At 41.1% G+C, this 21,443-nt stretch overlaps 1 protein-coding gene across 1 annotated transcript in view; it reads right to left on the reverse strand.

Moving 5' to 3' along the window:
* Positions 1-15,918: 15,918 nt before the first annotated feature.
* The window catches only part of ITGA9 (integrin subunit alpha 9), a 711,654-nt gene continuing 706,129 nt past the window's right edge, over positions 15,919-21,443 (reverse strand). Inside the window, exon 28 of the mRNA XM_073549890.1 lies at positions 15,919-17,141. Coding sequence (XP_073405991.1) covers positions 17,043-17,141 — 99 coding nt within the window. The 3' untranslated portion in view covers positions 15,919-17,042. The remainder of the gene's footprint in view (positions 17,142-21,443) is intronic.

Raw genomic sequence — 21,443 nt, forward strand, 5'->3', positions numbered from 1 at the left:
CTGTACAATATCTCCTGAGTACACCAATACCCCATAGGTGGGGGAATACTACTTATTGGGCGCACGGCAGAGCTTGGAAGGGATGGAGCGCCATTTGACTTTTTGAATGCTAAATTTACTGGAATAATTAGCAGATGCCATGTCGCGTTTGGAGAGCCCCTGATGTGCCTAAACAGTGAAAACCCTCCACAAGTGACACCATTTTGGAAACCAGACCCCTTTGAGAGCTTATCTAGATGTGTATTGAGCACCTTGAACCCCCAGGTGCTTCACAGAAGTTTATAAAGTTAAGCCGTGAAAATAAAAAAAATCAAATTTTTCCCACAAAAATCTTTTTTTAGCAAAAAATTTATATTTTCACAAGGGCAAAAGGAGAAAATTGACCTCAATGGTTGTTTTGCAATTTCTCCTGGATTCACAGAAACCCCATATGTGGTCGAAAACTACTTTTTAGACAGTGCAAATCTCAGAAGGGAAGAAGCGCCATATTGCATTGCAGATTTTGCTGCACTTGTTTGAGGGTACCATGTTACATTGGCAGAGCCCCTGAGGTGCCAGAACAGGAAAGCCCTCATTTGTGACCCCATTTTACAAACTAAACCTCTCAATGAATTCATCTAGGGGTGAAGTGATTATATTGACACCACCGGTGTGTCACAGACTTTATACCATTGGACAGTGAGGAAAAAATAATTCACATTTTTACCACCGTGATTGTGTGTTAGCCCCAAGTTTTACATTTTCTTACTGGGAAATGGGTAAAAATGGTACCAAAACTTGTCCCACAATTTCTGCCGAATGTAGAAATACCCAATATGTGTATGAACAGTACTGCTTAGCCATACAGGGAGATTCCAAAGAGAAGGAGCACTATTTGCCTTCTGGAGCGCAAATTTTCCTAGACTAGTTTGTGGATTCCATATAAAGAGCCCCTAAGTGCTAAAAAAGCAAAATCCACCTCAAATGACCCCATTTTGAAAATTACCACCCTTTGGGAATTTATTTACAGATGTAGTGATGATTTTGACTCCATGAGTGTTTTCCAGAAACATGCAGCAGTGGATGTTGCTGAGTGAAAATTCCAAACTGATGTTGTACTGACCAGTACATTATGCCCAGCACGTGCTTCTGGACACACACCAGTAAATTAGCAGGGCTCTCATCACTACAGAAATGCCAAACACGTGGGCACTAAATGCTGTTTAGGAACACTAGGGCTCTGAAGGGAGGGGGGCATTTGGATTTGGGAGCGGAGAATTTGCTGAATTTCTTTGGGGGTGAGGAGCCATTTAGCTTTTCCAGAACCTTTGTGCTACCAGTAACGGGGAAGCTCCCTATATTTCCGTTAACAGATGATGGACCTGAGTGGGGACTTGCTTTTTTTTGTGGATTTAGTTGAAGCTTTTATTGGGAACATTTTGCATAACGTTAGGGATCACATTTATCCAGCACTCTATGCTGAGCACTTACTTTGGGATTTCCATCTAAATCTCCAAGTGACCTGACAGATGAAACCCCCAGGAGATCCATTCACTATAATGAGGCAGCAGATTTACTCTGGACTCCGGCTGGCTTCTGTTCAGCAGTGTCCTTTTCAGAAGTGCACAAAACTGTGGCCAATGGCATTTTTATGCAATCCTAAAAAGACGGATACTGCCGGATCACAGGTCAGTCGGCGTCCACAGTGCCTCCATCTGCCTCATTACAGGGAATCTTCCACCAGGGTTTCTGTCTGAATCACGTATTTCATAGATTTAAACAGAAACCCCGGTGTAAGCGCTCAGCGCAAAGTGCAGGAAAAATGTGAGCTTTGGGAGGCAGAACGAAAAAAATCAATAGCAGGTGAAGAATTGGTTTTATTTAGTTTTTACGTTGTTCCCCGTGCAGTATAAGTGATTAGGCGACTTTATTCTTTGGGTCGGTGCGATTTCAGAGATACCAGATTTATATCAAAATTTTATGTCCGGCTGCTGTCACTCACTAAAAGACGCTTTTTTTGCAAAAATTAGTTTTTGCGTCACCATATTTTGAGAGCTATAATTTTTTCATATTTTGGCCGACAGTCATGTTATGGCTTGTTTTTTGCAGGATGAGCTGACGTTTTTATTGGTACCATTTTAGGGCACATGCTAGCAACGATCGTGGGCACTGCTGCGGGGTGTCAGCTGTCAAATATAGCTGACATCCGCACCCGATCTACTATTACGGCGCATGTCAGGAAGGGGTTAAATGATGGTAACTATGTTGTGTCTCTTGATGGACTTACAAAACGTTGAAAACTTTGTCATGTCAATATGCTGAAAACTCATCATCACTTGTAGCACTGTGTTTTACCTTTCAGTAACATGCTTGAGTAGGGAGGATGACTTGCTGCAGGGATTTAATACAGCAGTTCTGACTGTTAAGCCGATGAAGTGTCAGATAGCAATGGTGGAAGTAACATACTGTGGATACCATGTGGGGGATGGGGTGCTAAAACCTGACTATGGAAGGTAGAAACCATCGTGGCCTGGCCTACCCTATGAACCAAGAGCTAAGACACAGAAACAGAACACAGTATGACAAACGTGCATAAATACTCTGTTGTAAAATATATGTAACTGTAAGTAGCAAGTGCTAGTAAAAGATGTTAACAAAACCAGGGTATTTTGTTGATACGTTTTTTTGCAAAAAAATGTACGCTAAGCCACTCCGCCACGTCAAGGCATACCCTTCTCGGAGCAGTCCTATCTAATATATTTAAAAACCTGAACATGTGAATAATACCTTCATGAGCAGGGTTCAGAAAGGTGCTGCCCGGTATGGGCTCGCTGGGAAAAATGGCGTTTTATGCATGTCCCAAAAGAGAGAGGCGGGGATCTCCCAAAGCTTGCATAAGCAAGAAATCAATAGATTCAGAACACATGACACATGCACAAAAACTGAACGGGTCAATAAGACCCTGTTCACACCACCCAAGAACTAAGACACAGAAACAGAACACAGTATGACAAACGTGCATAAATACTCTGTTGTAAAATATATGTAACTGTAAGTAGCAAGTGCTAGTAAAAGATGTTAACAAAACCAGGGTATTTTGTTGATACTTTTTTTGCAAAAAAATGTACGCTAAGCCACTCCGCCGCGTCAAGGCATACCCTTCTCGGAGCAGTCCTATCTAATATATATTTAAAAACCTGAACATGTGAATAATACCTTCATGAGCAGGGTTCAGAAAGGTGCTGCCCGGTATGGGCTCGCTGGGCAAAATGGCTTTTTATGCATGTCCCAAAAGAGAGAGGCGGGGATCTCCCAAAGCTTGCATAAGCAAGAAATCAATAGATTCAGAACACATGACACATGCACAAAAACTGAACGGGTCAATAAGACCCTGTTCACACCACCCAAGAACTAAGACACAGAAACAGAACACAGTATGACAAACGTGCATGAATACTCTGTTGTAAAATATTTGTAACTGTAAGTAGCAAGTGCTAGTAAAAGATGTTAACAAAACCAGGGTATTTTTTTGTTAGCGTACATTTTTTTGCAAAAAAACGTATCAACAAAATACCCTGGTTTTGTTAACATCTTTTACTAGCACTTGCTACTTACAGTTACATATATTTTACAACAGAGTATTTATGCACGTTTGTCATACTGTGTTCTGTTTCTGTGTCTTAGTTCTTGGGTGGTGTGAACAGGGTCTTATTGACCCGTTCAGTTTTTGTGCATGTGTCATGTGTTCTGAATCTATTGATTTCTTGCTTATGCAAGCTTTGGGAGATCCCCGCCTCTCTCTTTTGGGACATGCATAAAAAGCCATTTTGCCCAGCGAGCCCATACCGGGCAGCACCTTTCTGAACCCTGCTCATGAAGGTATTATTCACATGTTCAGGTTTTTAAATATATTAGATAGGACTGCTTCGAGAAGGGTATGCCTTGACGCGGCGGAGTGGCTTAGCATACATTTTTTTGCAAAAAAAGTATCAACAAAATACCCTGGTTTTGTTAACATCTTTTACTAGCACTTGCTACTTACAGTTACATATATTTTACAACAGAGTATTTATGCACGTTTGTCATACTGTGTTCTGTTTCTGTGTCTTAGTTCTTGGGTGGTGTGAACAGGGTCTTATTGACCCGTTCAGTTTTTGTGCATGTGTCATGTGTTCTGAACCTATGAACCAAGAGGCAGGGAATGTGTTTCCTGGCTATGGCCAGCTATTATAGGATGTTTGAGCCAAACTATAGTGCTCTGGCTAAGCTGATGTGACATTATTTCCTGGACTTCTCAATGTGAGTAATCCTTTGGTGCCCTAAATTCAGCATTGGCTAGTTCACCCGTTCTTCAGTCCCCAGATTTCACTCGAAGGTTTGTGGTCCAAACTGATATCAGCACTTAAGAAGAGTACCCAATTCTCTACCTAAGCAGGAAACACCTGCCCATAGAGGTTGCTTCTGCCACAACTTAAAAGATAGGTGTAGCAGTTGTGTGGGCTCTGCAGAATCTAGTCATTCCTCTATGGGCATAACTTCACCGTGATCACAGATCATAACCCTGAGTTGGATCAAAAAGTAGTAGGGGATAATGGGAAATTGCTCAGATGGAACCTGATTTTGCAGCAATATGATTTTACAATTCAACATAAGAAAGGAATTGTTCATGGCAATGCTGATGGCTTATCTCACCAAGGGGGGCCAGAACTGGAGACATGCAAGGGAGCTGACAAATCAAACTCCCATGCACATTCAAAAGGGCATGTGAAGGAAATATATAATTTATAAGGGAAAATCATAACAGCAGTAGATTTAAATTTAGTTGACAAAAGGGTGAAACTGAATATAGAAGTATTGTAAGCTTTTGGGGCTTTTGCTGGAGGTATCAAACCTGTCTTGTTAGCTCCTGGATTCTGATCTTCAAGGGGGGTTAGCAAATGGTCTGCACTAGGAAGAATATTTTCTATTGTCTGTATAGGGAGACACAAGAGATTTGAAATGCCACTGCTTTGCCAGTAGTTCACTTACAAACAGCATCCTTTAAAAGGGCTAATCTGGGTCATCCTGGAAATACAGATGTGCTCAAAAGTTTACATACCCAGGCAGAATTTTTGCTTTCTTGACCTTTTTTCAGAGAATATGAATGCCAACACAAAATCTTTTTCTCCACTCACGGTTAGTGGTTGGGTAAAGCCATTTATTGTCAAACTACTGTTTTCTCTTTTTAAATCATAATGACATCCAAATGACCCTGATCAAAAGTTCACATACCGTATGACCCTATGATCAGCACTATAAAAATCTGGGTGACACAAAGAGAAATTTTCAGATGTTTGGGCAGCCAGGAAGGCTGATGTGCTCCATAATTCACTTCTACTTCCATCAAGACAACAAATAACAGTAGTTGGAAATGTTTCTGTTATTTCTTCCTTTTTACTTTATAACTGTTTTGCATATTTTGTATGTCGTTTTATTTTTACCTTTTTATATATTTATTGTAAGCACTCCTTGTATTTGATGAGTGTTGGCAGTTAGTTAAGTAATCAGGGTGTACTGAATTTGTCGGGTGTGATTTATGCTCACTTTATAGCCTAAAACAGAGGTTGAGGACTGGATTTAGTGAAAATATAAATAGCATACTAAGGTGAGAGATAATAAGTAAATTACCCTCACCAATGTGTTATAAAAGTTCATTGCATATCCATATGATGAAAGCTCCATAATAGTTGTCCCGTGGATAAAGCAAGTAAATTCATTCAGCCTTGGGTGTATGGTATTGCCTTTAAAGGGAATCTGTCACCAGTTTTGGCTGATACAAGTTACAGCCACTACCTTTTAGGGCTTATCTACAGCATTCTATAATGCTGGTCCTGGTCCGGTTCCTCATCTTCTTGCGATATCGCCCTCCTGCTTGCTTCACAGGCTCCCTGGCATCGCACTCCTGTGCAGGCGTACTTATCTGCCCTGTTGAGGGCAGAGCAAATTCCTGCAGTGCGCAGGCGCTGGGTTTCTCTGACCTTTCCCATCGCCTATACACTGCTTGTCTAGTTCACATGAATTTACTGGTGGTGTACACCAATGTGTAATCCTGTCCTAAAAGGTTTGACTAACTTAATTATGTCGTAGGAGGGGCTCAGTGCCTATGAGCTTAGTGAAAATCCCAACTGGGACAAAACATGTCAGAATTATTTCACAGGGTGCTCAGTATGCTGCCCCATGTTTAGCGCATTGGTACAAATGTAGCCAGAATACTTGGTTGACTTCTAATGGAACCTGTCAGGTCCCCTGATGCTGTTAAACAGCGCCCATGCCCTTTTGGAGCTTTATTCAATTAGTTCTGTAAAATTTTTATTATTTTATAGAAGTTGACATACTGTATTTCAGTGATATTAAACAAAAAGTAAACCACGGCATCCCTGGATTGGTGCGGGGGTGAGTGTATGGGGTATTTTTATTTTACAAAATTACTAATTTTATTTTACAAAATTACTAATGACTTACTCACAAAGCTAACAGACAATTCTCCATCCTCCTCCTTCTTGACCTGTCCTCTGCCTTTGACACAGTTGACCACTGCCTACTGCTACAGATTCTTTCTTCCCTTGGCATCAAAGACCTTGCCCTATCCTGGATTTCCTCATACCTTTCTGACCGCACATTCAGTGTCTCCCACTCCCACACTACCTCCTCATCCCGCCCCCCCTCTCTGTTGGAGTCCCCCAAGGCTCTGTCCTGGGGCCCCTACTTTTTTCCATCTATACTCTTGGCCTAGGACAACTCATAAAGTCCCATGGCTTCCAGTACCACCTGTATGCAGATGACACTCAGATCTACCTCTCTGGCCCAGATGTCACCTATCTGCTGTCCAGAATCCCGGAGTGCCCATCATCGATATCCTCCTTTTTCACCTCTCACTTCCTAAAAGTCAACGTACACAAAACTGAACTCATTATCTTTCCTCCATCTCACGTATCTTCCCTACCCGATCTATCTATTATGGTAAATGGCATCATGCTCTCTCCCACACCTGAAATCCGCTGCCTTGGAGTAACTCTCGACTCTGCCCTGTCCTTCAAACCGCACGTCCAATTTCTTGCCACCTCCTGTCGCCTCCAACTCAAAAATATTTCCAGAATCTGTCCCTTCCTCAGTCCTCAATCACCTAAAACTCTTGTACATGACCTCATCATCTCCCGCCTTGACTACTGCAACACCCTCCTCTGTGGCCTCCCTGCTAACTCTCTTGCACCACTCCAGTCTGTCCTCGATTCTGCTGCCCGACTAATCCACCTCTCTCCTCGCTACTCCCCTGTCTCTCCCCTCCATTGGCTCCCAATTCCTCAACGAATCCAGTTCAAACTACTAACACTGACCTACAAAGCCATCCACAACCCTTCCCCCCCCTATTTCTCTGAACTAATCTCCCAATATATTCCCTCACGTACTCTTTGATCCTCCCAAGACCTCCTACTCTCCTCCACACTTATTCGTTCCTCACACAACCGCCTCTAAGATTTCTCCCGAATATCCCCTATCCTCTGGAATGCCATGCCTCAACACGTCCGATTATCCACCACCCTCGGATCCTTCAAACGGAACCTGAAAACCCATCTTTTCAGGAAAGCTTAGACTGCAATGACCATTCTGCCGCCTCACAACCGCCTGAGCTGCCGCCTCACCACCACCAGAGCTGCTGCACCCCCGACCTTCTGTCTTTTCTCCGCTATCTCGTAGAATGTAAGTCAACAAAGACAGGGTCCTTCCCCCTCTGTACCAGTTTGCCATTGTAAATTTGTTGTGGAAACTTGTTTACTATTAACGATATCTATAACTTTGTATGTAACCCCCTTCTCATGTACAGCACCATGGAATTAATGGCGCTATATGAATAAATAATAATAAAAAAGTACTTTATTTAAAAAGACATCCAGATAGTGGATATGTGTTCATGAAAGTTACTAAAACTGATGAGGACCCTGCAGTATGGGGAGATCTATTCATATCTCATCTAGCTTCTTTATTATATTGAGATGAGAGCATATTACATGACCATATTACATGAGAGCAGGGAGAGAGGGATTTGTGCGGCTGCACAGTTCTATCAGTGATTTGGAAGAATGTGTCCTGTAGGGATGATTTCTATTGATGCTTTCTATTCTAAAGCAGTCACAAGACTATTTGTTTTTGGCTGGCATTCTGGGCACCTCAGCAGGTGCTATGGCTATATTTCCACTCCTGGATTTAAGATATACCACAATGACAATCATTTAAATTAGTTTATATTTTATTGCCCCTTTCCCCCAAAATAACATTTGAACAATTCTATAACAGTGCATGTGAATCAGATATCAGGTGATAAGACTCGATACAGGTAAATAGTGAAAACGTGACTTTTTTTTACTGATAACAGATAGTATTGAAGGTAGTGGGAACATAACTTGGTAGGAAAGAGAAACATTTCTAATATTTCTGATATAAATTAAAAATGGCTCTGACATTTATGCCAGAACATGTACTCATATACATTCTGTGAAGAGATCAATCAATATACCTGCGGTGTTTCTATATATATATATATATATATATATATATATATATATATATATATATATCAAATGTATATAAATATAAATTCTAACCTCTGTGCAATATATTCAATGTGATCCTATACACAACAGAAAATCAAAATACATAGTTAAAAATCAGCTTCAACCATGTCCTCTGCAACTTTATATGTTGCTACATCATTCACGGGAAAACCTTGTAATGGATTTGCAGATGATAGACTCAGATTTAATGTTTTACTGATGTACAGCATGTTAAATAAATTAAAGTATATCGATATACACATTTCAGTAACTCCAATAAAAGTAAAAAAAAAACCTGAAGAATGATAACATTTGACTATTTCAAGGAAAAACAGAACTCTATACTGATGCTAGATCGACAGCAATAAAAAGCATTGTTTTCTTACAGTTTGCTGTGGTTGAGAGTGATTCTTTTTTTCTGTACTGTGTTGTAACATTCTAACATCTCTTTACATCAAAGTTAATCATGTGAGTCTTTGTAAAGGCCAAATGAATTGTCATGGAATTGGAACTTCAATAGTTTCAAGGTTAAGGATATAGAAAAAGTGGCGAGCGCACATGGCGACTTGCACCACTAATTATACAGTTGGATTATACTGGTTATGTCAAATAAAATGTAACAATTACATAATGAACACTTGTGCAAATTTCAGATACAATTTCTGTATGAAAATCATCTCAGTTGTCAGTAAATAGGAGATTTCATTGTGTAAAGGGGTTTTCTGATTTGTTTTAAAAACTGACAGTAGCAAGCCATGGGGATAAAAGAAGGAAAGAAGAGCTACTGTACTGCTGGTCTTCATCAGATCAGAAGTGATGCCGGCCCGACCATAAGTCTCCTGATCCTGCAGAAAATAATGATCTGTTCATGGTCACATAATGGACACAGTGAATGACCATCATAATCAGGACATAGATCCTAAAATCATCACAATGCATAACATTTCAAATTAGAAAGAACACAGAAAACTTTTTTGGGCTGCGTCCAGAAGGCTATAGTACCGACACATTATGGCTTGAACACCTGGGGGTCCTGTAGCTTATCTAAGCCAAACTAAGATCACCATGAAATGCTAAGTTTTGCGGGTGTAAGATATAAACTAAAATGCTCAGTTTCCATTTCATAATCAATTTATGTTGCTTCATTCTCAGCTTCTTACTTAAAAAAATTTATGAGTAAATTGACATTAGGGTGCTACAAACAGAGGAAATAACAGAGGACTAGCACTATGCAGAATGACAGCACACGCTCTGTCGTTGGCTCAGCTCAACCAACCTGCAACATGGCAGTGTCACAATACCCGGCCTGCAGAAGACTAGCACCACCTCCGCAATAGACGTCTCTGGTCTCCTGCAGGCCGAATATCGTGACACTGCTCTGTTTCCAGCTGGTTACTACTGAGCTGAACAAATGAAAGAACACACACTGTGACTGTGCAAAACTCACGGTGCACAGGGACAGAGCAAAGACTAGCCCCACCTCTGATATGAGCGTCACCAATGAACTAAGAAACTCAAATTGTATTGCAGCCAATGGCAAGGGGAACATTTCACTGGTAAAGGGAAGAAAAGAGTCAATGGAATTTCAACAAATTCTTGATGCAAACATAACACCATCTGTAAAAAAAAGCTGAAGTTGAAAAGAGGATGGCTTCTACAAATGGAAAATGATCCTAAACACACGTCAAAATCCACAATAGACTACCTCAATAGGCACAAGCTGAAGGTTTTACAATGGCCCTCACAATCTCCTGATATGATCATCATTGATAATCTGTGACTAGACCTCAAAATAACAGTGTATGCAATACGACCCAGGAATCTCACAGAACTGGAAGAATTTTCCAAGGAAGAACGTATGAAAAAGCCTAAAACAAGAATTGAAAGACTTTTTGGCTGGCTACAAAAAGCATTTACAAGATGTGAGCCTTTCAAAAGGGCTATTTGGTACTAACCATGCGCAGAGTGCCCAAACTTCTGCATTGGCCCATTTTCCTTTTAGTAATTTTTAAAACGTAAACAATGAAAATTTTTGCCTTGCTATTGATGGATCCTGTTCTATTGATACAGCATAGCAGGACAAGATCCATCAATAGCATGTCTGGAAATTATGTCTATATAGAATCTAATGTGCAAGCACCTCCCCTGAAGAACCCTGAGTGGGAGGCACATGCTATTTAGGGCCAGTTCAGCTGTGGAATGACCTTGTCAGGGCAGGAGCTATGGAGTCTAGCGTTAACTCAGATATTTGAGGAATAACTAGTGTCTCCTATTAGCCCCACCTGGCTGAGAGATATACAAGACGGATGACTGGTGCATTGAAGACTCCCTTTGGATGAAGACTTGGGTGAGACCATTTTAGACTATCACTCTATGTGTTAGTTATAATGCTAAGAGTGTTGACGCTATACATACTACATTTATATCTGGACCTGATACATAAGTGAGCTGAACTACTGTCAGTCTCACAAGAAAATGGTTGATTGCTTATAATGTCACCTTGAACAGAATAACCAAATGATTTCCTGGTCCACCACTGGGGATATATATGTAAAGCATGTCTTATTTATGTGTTACATATGTGTTAACCTGTGCTTCACCTAAAATATGAAAATCGATATATATACGAGACATGCAGGATATAGGTAAGTCATGTGTTAGATCCTGAATCATATGTTCAATGGCTGATAATGTGAACGGTGGATCTGCAGCTTGTTGTTTATAATTACAGTAATAATTTGAACCATTGATAGGGGTGATCAGACCTATTTTTCTATATTTTGGTCTCATTTAGGTCTTCTATATTTAGCTCTACTATATTTTTATAGTATTTGAGGACAGTATATACGTGATGTCTTTCAGTCTTGTTCAGGTTTATAGTGAAAGCTGAACCACTGTCAGCATCACTACACCCCACACAACCCAGAGCGAGACTATTATTAGAGTCGGTATCACTATCTGTAATAATACTTGAGTTTTTGATCATATCGTTGGTCAATATCACTCTTGTGATATCTCTGGTTGAAACTGACTACTATTGATACTTATGGTTTCTGTGCGTCTTATTGCCCCACTAGACATTTTATATGTTTGTTTAATTTAATAATAACATTGAAAGAGTATATATATTACATTTTAGCTTATTAGCCTCACTTTTTGCTGAATCTATGCTTATTGGTGAGTAGGGAGTTTTTGGTGATTGGAGGAATCTCCCCTTTATCACCCTCGCATGTTGTATAAAATACAAAGGAAATGTGCAATCTTTAACTTTAGGCCTTTTAGAGATCATTTCATCTTCACCTTGCTTAACTGTGCACAATACCAGTAATTTTGATCAGAGGTGCCCAAAATTTTACATGTCACTGTAGCTTATATAATGGAACTCAACAAATAGAGATTTAGGATGAAATTTACTTTGACTTCAAATCATCGCTATAACTAGCCGCACTTTCCCCTGGCTGATTGATAGCTCATTTGCTCTAGTACATGGCCACTGACCTGTCAATCAACCAGGGGAGAGTGCTGCTAGGTAGGAACTATAACATGAGGCCAAGAAGCTAGGCATGGATCATCATGCCCTAATACACTTTCAGACAACTTTAAAATGTGATTTCTCTGCAGAAGTGAATAACTTTGACGTGGTGCAGTTCCCTTTAAAGAGAATACAAGTATATACTAAAACAGATGTCAGAGGAGCTAACGTGATTTCTTTAAATGCTAAATTAATAACTGCCTGTTGTAAGTGAATATATGAAATCCTCATCTATAACAAAATAGAAATATTGTTCTTGACAATAACTCATTATAAAACAGTATTGATTGTTTGATAGATTTGTATAACTTGTGAATTATGCTGTGATTCGATGTTATTATTAATATATTATTGGTGATGTAATCAGTGCAGTGTTTATTTAGGAAAATTAATGTACACTTGAGCCCAATCCCGAATTATCGCTTCTTTAATGGTCACAGACAGATGCCGCTGTCAGGTGATCAGATCAAATCTAGAAGCAAATGTGACCGTGACATGTACTAATATGATCATTAATATTTAATATGTAACAACAATATTCAAGCCTACCTAATGCTAGCTGCTTTTTCTGGGAGAAATCTTATCTAGCTATATATTTGACTGTAATGTCAACTGATGTCAATCTATTACATGGATGTGCGGGGTCTACCAGAGCAGGAGCCCATCTTACAGAACATCTCACTGTTCTGGCAGATAAAAGGAGACCCCAAATAGGGAACCCCACTCCTAACTTAATAGGACATGTGGACAGGGATTGTCATGAGACAAATTAAGTTGCATATTTAATTAATTTTATTAAATGAACTTATACACAGTTTATTACATTAGGTATCATATCTGTAGCTTTTTTCTGGCATGTTTTCCTAGCCACATGGTCACTGGACGTTAGAGAGAACAAAATGTACACAGACTTCAGTGAAAAAGTACGAAGTCTGCAAGCCCAAGCTTTAGATAGCTGTCCGAAGCCCATGAACCATAATGAGTAATAAAACTTATCAATGGTATTTCACAAGCAGTTTAGTCCCAGCACCAACCATCACATTGTAATTTAACGTTTCTGTCGTCTCTGAAAGGCCAACATGCTTCTAAGTAACTATAGTATGCCAGTGTCTAGAATGGGGAGATGGTGCTGACTCTTGCTAAATTAAGTTAAAGGAGTTTATCCAGAATGGAGAGTTATCACCCAAACATAGAATTGGGGTTAATTTGCCATCCGCATCAGGTTTCACGGGTGAGATCCCCAGTGGTCTAGAGAACAGGCTCTGGAACCAGGAAATAGGGCTTTGTAGAGCCACAACTTCAAAAGAGCAAAGGTGCACCTGCTCTACCTTCACTCCATTCATTATCAATGGGTCTGCTGAAACAGGTGAGCACCTGGCTTTCTCTCACACTCCTGTAGACAACAAATGGAGCACAGTCCTAACATATGCACTTGTGCTCCAGTGAAGCCAGGATTCTGCAGAGCCTTGTTGGGGTTGCAGTGCCGCATTTTCAGAATCACTGGGTGGACTCTGTGGAGAAGGTATAACTTGTGATGTTGGGAAAACCAATTTAATATCCATGTGAATAATCTTACTGAAAATCAATCTGAATTTTAATTTAAAAACATAACTGTCAAATAGACGGACAAATATTTATTTCTAAAAAATAAAACCCTACTGTTTCAATACTGACTAGAACAAATAGGAGTGGCACAAAACCTATTTTATAACAGCATAGATATTAGTCCCTCTGCCTTGGCTTTAATGTTTATTACACTTTTCACTGACTGTTTTCATATAGAAAAATATAAATTATATGTTTATACTGAAATACTGTCTATATTCCAGACAGGGAAATAGAAACACAATATGTAAAGGTAGAATGAACATTTTGCAAGATATATTAATACATGTATATGGTGACATAGCTGTTAGCCAGTATGGAGCCTTAGACATAACCACCGAGTGACTGCAGCCGTATCTGTGTGCATTAAGAACACTAAGCAAGCATCCCCCTCATGGAGGATAGGTGTATGAATGAATATTTTGTCCCTGCACTATGTCCATCAGTGGGGACTGTCCACTGTACATCCTGAAGTGAAATGGCAAGCCAACAATGTACTGGTGAGTATGGTCTTTTTCCAGTGATATGCTAAACAATGAAAATGGCATACATTTTAACACGTTTGAATTGAGAGGATACAAAGTGAAAGGGGTCATTATTATAGAAGCAGTATGGGTTCCTTTCCTGGTGCTATTCCATCTTCTTTCTTCTTGCTTTCACATTGCGTTCTGTGTCTCAGTATACGTCTGAAATCCCCTCGAAGCGGGGTTCGGACGTATGTGCCAACATGGCCTTAGACTGGAATGATGCAGACAAAGCGAACGTGCACTCTGATGAGCATCATTTTCAGGAGTGTACGCCTACAGGAAGAGGGACACCTGAACGTATTAGACTGTGTCTGAGTGTCCGCCTCCTGTAGGCGTACATGCCTGGAAATGGTGCACATCAAAGCGCAAGTTCGCTTTGTCTTCATCATTACAGTCTATGGCCTCGTCATCACATATGTCAGGACCCCGTTTTGCAGGGGATTTCAAATGTATGTTTCAGCAGGGACACAAAAAGCAATGTGAAAGCACTCTTAGAAATGTGAATGATGTTAGTCTCAGGCCTTACCGCCTCTGTTGGGCTGGGTTTTAGGTCATGCCTTTAAGCCAAGGGTGGGGAACCGTTTTTCTGCCAAGCACCATTTAGATATTTATACCATCCTTCAGGAGCCGTACAAATCAAGTGCTAACTCTGCCCACAAAGTACATCCTGACCCTGGTACTGGAGTCCGGATATAGTCTTTCATTGCACGCCCCTCAGCGTTCAGTAGTTAACATTGCGTGCACGTGCTCATAGAGCAAGAAGAAATTGAAGGGCTGGCTGCTTCTGGCCCAAGCACTACAGTCCCCGGAATCTATCCGGTCGGTTAAAAGGTCATCGAGGGCTGTAAACGGCCTGGGGGTCTGAGGTTTCCCATCTCTGGTTTAAGTCCTTGCTTCCATTTCTAAACAGGTTAAAATTTAACAAAATTACATTTTATCATCTGTTAAATGAAAAAAAATAATGATAAATATTATACTAAAAAATACGGAGTGACTAAAGCTTGTGTCATGTATCCCTACTATTAACACATATGAAAGAAAGGAGTATGTGAGATAGAAGAATAGAGCTTATTATGCTGTATGTCTACTCTACAATGCACTGGCCCGCTGCTTTTCCAGTTTATAGAAAAACAAATTGAAGGGGTCTGAGCTTTGTGTAAAAAATGCAACATAATAACCACTCCGGTATGTGCCAGACATGGCTACATCATAAAAAGAAGAGACAGTAAGTTTGTAAATTGGTGAACATATATATATACTGTATTACGCTGGTTTCACATTTGTGTTTAAGGCCGCAGTGTCGGCCTGCGCACAGCCGCCGCTAAGCCCCACCCCCTGCTGCGCCTCTGCCGGTAGCTCCGCCTCCGGGCGCAAGACGCTGCATGCATCATGCGTCCCCTATCTTTATCACTGAGGACGCAGGCCATGCGAAGTATGAGTTTGGCGGCGCCTGCGACCTTTTGACGGTGCGCCGAGCAAGACCAAATTGCAACAGGTTGCGTTTGGCGCTGGTCGGCACACCGTCAAAAGGATGCAGGCGCCGCCAAAACGCATACTGCGCACGGCCTGTGTCCTCAGTGATAAAGATAGGGGACGCATGCAGCGTCATGCGCCCGGAGGCGGAGCTACCGGCGGAGGTGCGGCAGGGGGCGGGGCTTAGCGGCGGCCGTGCACAGGCCGACGCTGCGGCCTTAAACGCAAATGTGAAACCGGCCTTACATGAGTGACAATAATACCCAATAATATAACAAATTAGGCTTGGTGGTACGGATATAAATTACCTCATGTAAATCTGAGGTGTTCTATCAGTAACTCATAAAGGTATGAATTGTTTACAAAAGGATGCATTAGTGTATTACATAAACTGATAACGCCAGGTCAGTACAGGAATAAAAATCCGACTACTCAGAAACGTTATCTGTTGTTGCCATTTTCTCTAATTAGGATGAAACTGATCATATAAAATGCAAATATATGACAATTACAAAGCAGCAATAATAATTATTCATTCTTCTTCTTTACAGAAGAGCTCACACACCTATATAGCATTACACAAATGTATTCGAGGTACTGATTGATGATTGGGAAGTCAAATAATTTATTGAAACACTTGATAGTTCATGAGAGTGTGTGTGATTTCTGCACAGAAGCATTTGTATTAATCTATACATGTACACAATATGCAAGGACAATCATCCCACCAACGGGAGCACAAAGTCAGCAGGCTGTGGCTCTCCTGCCAATGTGCAACTCTTAGGTATTCCACAGAAGCCAGAGTGCCACAGGTTGAGACCACTGATCTAGGGGAACTCTGTCCCAAGGGGGTGCATTAACAATCTGCAGTTCAGTGCAACTATGTAGAATTGCTTTCACCTAACACATTAGGTGGGATCTGTACAAGTAGCCAGGTATCAGTGTGTTGGAGAATTGTACAGCTCTTCATTACATACAGTATATCTTCAAATATAAAGACAAGTTCAGTATAAAAGTTGATTAAAAAAAATACTTCTTGGAAACCGCTTTTTCCCTGACGTTACGCCACATACTTTACGATGGCTTCATTGCTATTCTCTGCAGTATGATGGCCATATCTCCGAAGAGGGAACAGTCTTTCTTCAGTCACTTTGTGTTGATTCAGTGGTTGTTGAGGACACACTCTCCTTTGCTAGTCAGCCTGATTAAGGAATACACAGCATCAACAAGCCTCCAGAAAATCTGGAGAAGATTTTTTTTCTTCCACATATGGAAGATACAAGAGCAGAGCCAATTATCTAGCAAATGTGTGTCAGGTGACTGGGCTGCACAAGCGGCTCACTGATTTTTCTGTACCCAGTCCCAACTTTCTTCGTAGTCTTTTCGATTCCTTTCCGCTTCAATGATTTCTTTATACCTCCGGCGGAAGAAGCCCATCTAGAAACAAAACAAAAAACACAATTTTGTTCCAAAGGTTTCTTGCTTTAACAATCACTATTAGGAAAGATCAAATAGAAAAAGATAGATAGAAAATATGGGGGCTACAGCAGGATAGATGTTCTTTATCCCACATGGGTAAGCACCTTAGGACAGCACTATCTATGGCACTTTATGCAGAGCATCTGACTTCTGGTCCAGGACTACGGGTGTGTTTTCTTACTCTGGACTGATGCACTTTCCCCCATATTGTGTAGGGGGACGTCACACTGGGACATAGAAATACAGTGGGGCAAAAAAGTATTTAGTCAGTCAGCAATAGTGCAAGTTCCACCACTTAAAAAGATGAGAGGCGTCTGTAATTTACATCATAGGTAGACCTCAACTATGGGAGACAAACTGAGAAAAAAAAATCCAGAAAATCACATTGTCTGTTTTTTTTTCATTTTATTTGCATATTATGGTGGAAAATAAGTATTTGGTCAGAAACAAGCAATCAAGATTTCTGGCTCTCACAGACCTGTAACTTCTTCTTTAAGAGTCTCCTCTTTCCTCCACTCTTACCTGTAGTAATGGCACCTGTTTAAACTTGTTATCAGTATAAAAAGACACCTGTGCACACCCTCAAACAGTCTGACTCCAAACTCCACTATGGTGAAGCCCAAAGAGCTGTCAAAGGACACCAGAAACAAAATTGTAGCCCTGCACCAGGCTGGGAAGACTGAATCTGCAATAGCCAACCAGCTTGGAGTGAAGAAATCAACTGTGGGAGCAATAATTAGAAAATGGAAGACATACAAGACCACTGATAATCTCCCTCGATCTGGTGCTCCACGCAAAATCCCACCCCGTGGGGTCAGAATGATCACAAGAACGGTGAGCAAAAATCCCAGAACCACGCGGGGGGACCTAGTGAATGAACTGCAGAGAGCTGGGACCAATGTAACAAGGCCTACCATAAGTAACACACTACGCCACCATGGACTCAGATCCTGCAGTGCCAGACGTGTCCCACTGCTTAAGCCTGTACATGTCCGGGCCCGTCTGAAGTTTGCTAGAGAGCATTTGGATGATCCAGAGGAGTTTTGGGAGAATGTCCTATGGTCTGATGAAACCAAACTGGAACTGTTTGGTAGAAACATAACTTGTCGTGTTTGGAGGAAAAAGAATACTGAGTTGCATCCATCAAACACCATACCTACTGTAAAGCATGGTGGTGGAAACATCATGCTTTGGGGCTGTTTCTCTGCAAAGGGGCCAGGACGACTGATCCGGGTACATGAAAGAATGAATGGGGCCATGTATCGTGAGATTTTGAGTGCAAACCTCCTTCCATCAGCAAGGGCATTGAAGATGAAACGTGGCTGGGTCTTTCAACATGACAATGATCCAAAGCACACCGCCAGGGCAACGAAGGAGTGGCTTCGTAAGAAGCATTTCAAGGTCCTGGAGTGGCCTAGCCAGTCTCCAGATCTCAACCCTATAGAAAACCTTTGGAGGGAGTTGAAAGTCCGTGTTGCCAAGCGAAAAGCCAAAAACATCACTGCTCTAGAGGAGATCTGCATTGAGGAATGGGCCAACATACCAACAACAGTGTGTGGCAACCTTGTGAAGACTTACAGAAAACGTTTGACCTCTGTCATTGCCAACAAAGGATATATCACAAAGTATTGAGATGAAATTTTGTTTCTGACCAAATACTTATTTTCCACCATAATATGCAAATAAAATGAAAAAAAAACAGACAATGTGATTTTCTGGATTTTTTTTTCTCAGTTTGTCTCCCATAGTTGAGGTCTACCTATGATGTAAATTACAGACGCCTCTCATCTTTTTAAGTGGTGGAACTTGCACTATTGCTGACTGACTAAATACTTTTTTGCCCCACTGTATATAACTCACACCTCCCCTAAACCCCTCATTATCTGACTGTAGTCATAGCCGTTAACAGACAGTGACCAGGATTTTTGCTTGACCTAAGCTATAATGATGTAGAGTCCCCCTGCTTTGTCTTCACCATTTAACTCATCGTTTACTAAATGTATTATTGTTTTAATGTTACATTGTGAGAACTTAATAAACTTTCTGTATTGTTATATACACATGGTGTCTCTTCTCACTGTGACAACAGACTCTTTGGGGCATTTACATCCAGTTTTCATTGTAGGTTGTTTGTTCCAAAGGTTGCTTGCTTTAACAATCACTATTAGGAAAGAACAAATAGAATAAAAGGTGTATCCTGATTAAACAACCCCCCTAAATTCAGATCCTTCATGCCATTAATATCAATGGTAAGTCTAGAGATCTCCGCTCTCAGGTGTTTCCATTGTGACACGGCAAGCGGCACTGACAGCAGAGGGGACAGTGCATCATTGTTGGGTGGCATGGTCCCCATCCAGCCAGTCATTCTAATAAATTAAAAAACTGCTCTTCTGCTAGGCAGGATGATTGCTGTAGAAAATACATATTTGACCAAGTAATTAAAGTAAAGACAGGTGATTGGCACAGCTACCATTTCACAGGCATTCTGTGGTGTACCTTCCTAGGGATCTTGGGTGCCAACTCATGTGAAAAAAATAGAGACAATGTCCATGTCCAGTAGAAAAAGCAAAAGGTGGCACTCACCATCCCAATAACATGTCCTTTATTCGGATTTTACATTAAAACACAGAGGCAGGAGAGTTCTGAGTGGAGACACTATGGACGACGACTTTTCTTGCTAATATGCGCTTCTACGGGTCCACCCGTATTTTGCATCTAATAAATGATATTTGTTCAATATGCATTTTTTGTATTTTCTTACCCTGCTTACTAATGCAGAACCTTGTTTAGTAGTTATATATAGTACCAATCTGATTACAGCTTACATTTTCGGGTACCTTGACAATTTGATACATAGGAATCCACGGATGTTTGTATATTACAAATATAATGGAAGCATCTCATAGATGGATGTTTTTATTCATGTTGGAATAAAGCTCCAGCATATTTTTTAATCCGGAATAAGGCTGGAAAGCTTCATACTGTCCATTTCTGTGCAGTATTTTAATTCATGTATCTTGGTGACACTGGCGGACACAGTCAGAAAAGGGACCCTGTGTGCAAGAACAATACAGTATATGGGCCCTTTGCAGCCCAAGATCTCCTAGAAATGCAAAATTGCACCTGCTTTGGAGGCATATATGGGCCCCCTCACCTACTGGGCCCGTGTGCGGCTGCTCAGGTTGCACCAATGATATGTCCGCCCTGTCTGGTGATAATGATTGGGACTGTTCAGCAGATCAATTCCAGGCTAGCGTCTCAGAGGCAATATCAGAGCATGGCAACCTAACAAATTTCCCCCTGTCCCTTGTCAGTTATTCATATTTATTCTGCTACTGGTGCTAGATTCTTAATTGCTTACTCTATTACAAGATCCATAGTTACCTACAACTCTTCTGCCTTTTACTTATTATTATTGCTTTTAAAGCACCATTGATTCCAAAAGGGTTTTTATACAAATTATTTTTATTAATTACAATTAAAAGACTGGTACAGAGGGGGAGAGGACCCGGCCCCTCATGTGCTTAAAAGGAACCTGTCACCCACCCCCAGACTTTTTTAAGTAAAAGAGCCACCTTGTGCAGCACTAATGCTGCATTCTGTCAAGGTGGCTCTTTTATTTAGTGTCCCTTCCACCACCTAAATAATTGTTTTTATAATTGGTCAGACAAACCTGATATTTGACAGGGAGGCAGGTCTTTCCCATCTGGACACAGGCGCCTCACATACGTCAGTCATGTCCTGCTTTTGAATTTGGCGCCGCCTCCTCAGCTTTCATATCTTTTTCTCGTGCCCGCGCTGTAATATTCTGATGTCACCACAGGTCTTGCTGCACCGCTGCCCTGCTCAGCTCTGCCCCTACTGGTCACATGGTGCTGATGTCATCACAGGTCCTGCTGCACCACTACTCTGCTGAGCTCCGCCCCTACTGGTCACATGGTGCTGACGTCATCACAGGTCCTGCTGCACCACTGAAAGAATATTACAGCGCAGGCGCGAGAAAAATAAATGAACGCTGAGGAGGCGGCGCCAAATTCAAAAGCTGGACATGACTGACGTATGTGAGGCATCTGTGTCCATGAGGGAAAGACCTGCCCCCCTGTCAAATATCAGATATGTCTGACCAATTTTATAAATGCTTCTTTCTGCGGGGGAAGGTACCCTAAATAAAAGCCACCTTGACAGAATGCAGCATTAGTGCTGCACAAGGTGGCTCTTTTACTTAAAAACGCCTGTGGGGAGTGACAGGTTCCCTTTAAG

Source organism: Dendrobates tinctorius, unplaced genomic scaffold, assembly GCF_039654945.1.
Source record: "Dendrobates tinctorius isolate UK_male_01 unplaced genomic scaffold, ASM3965494v1 ptg000162l, whole genome shotgun sequence".
In the NCBI taxonomy this organism is placed as follows: Eukaryota; Metazoa; Chordata; class Amphibia; order Anura; family Dendrobatidae; genus Dendrobates; species Dendrobates tinctorius.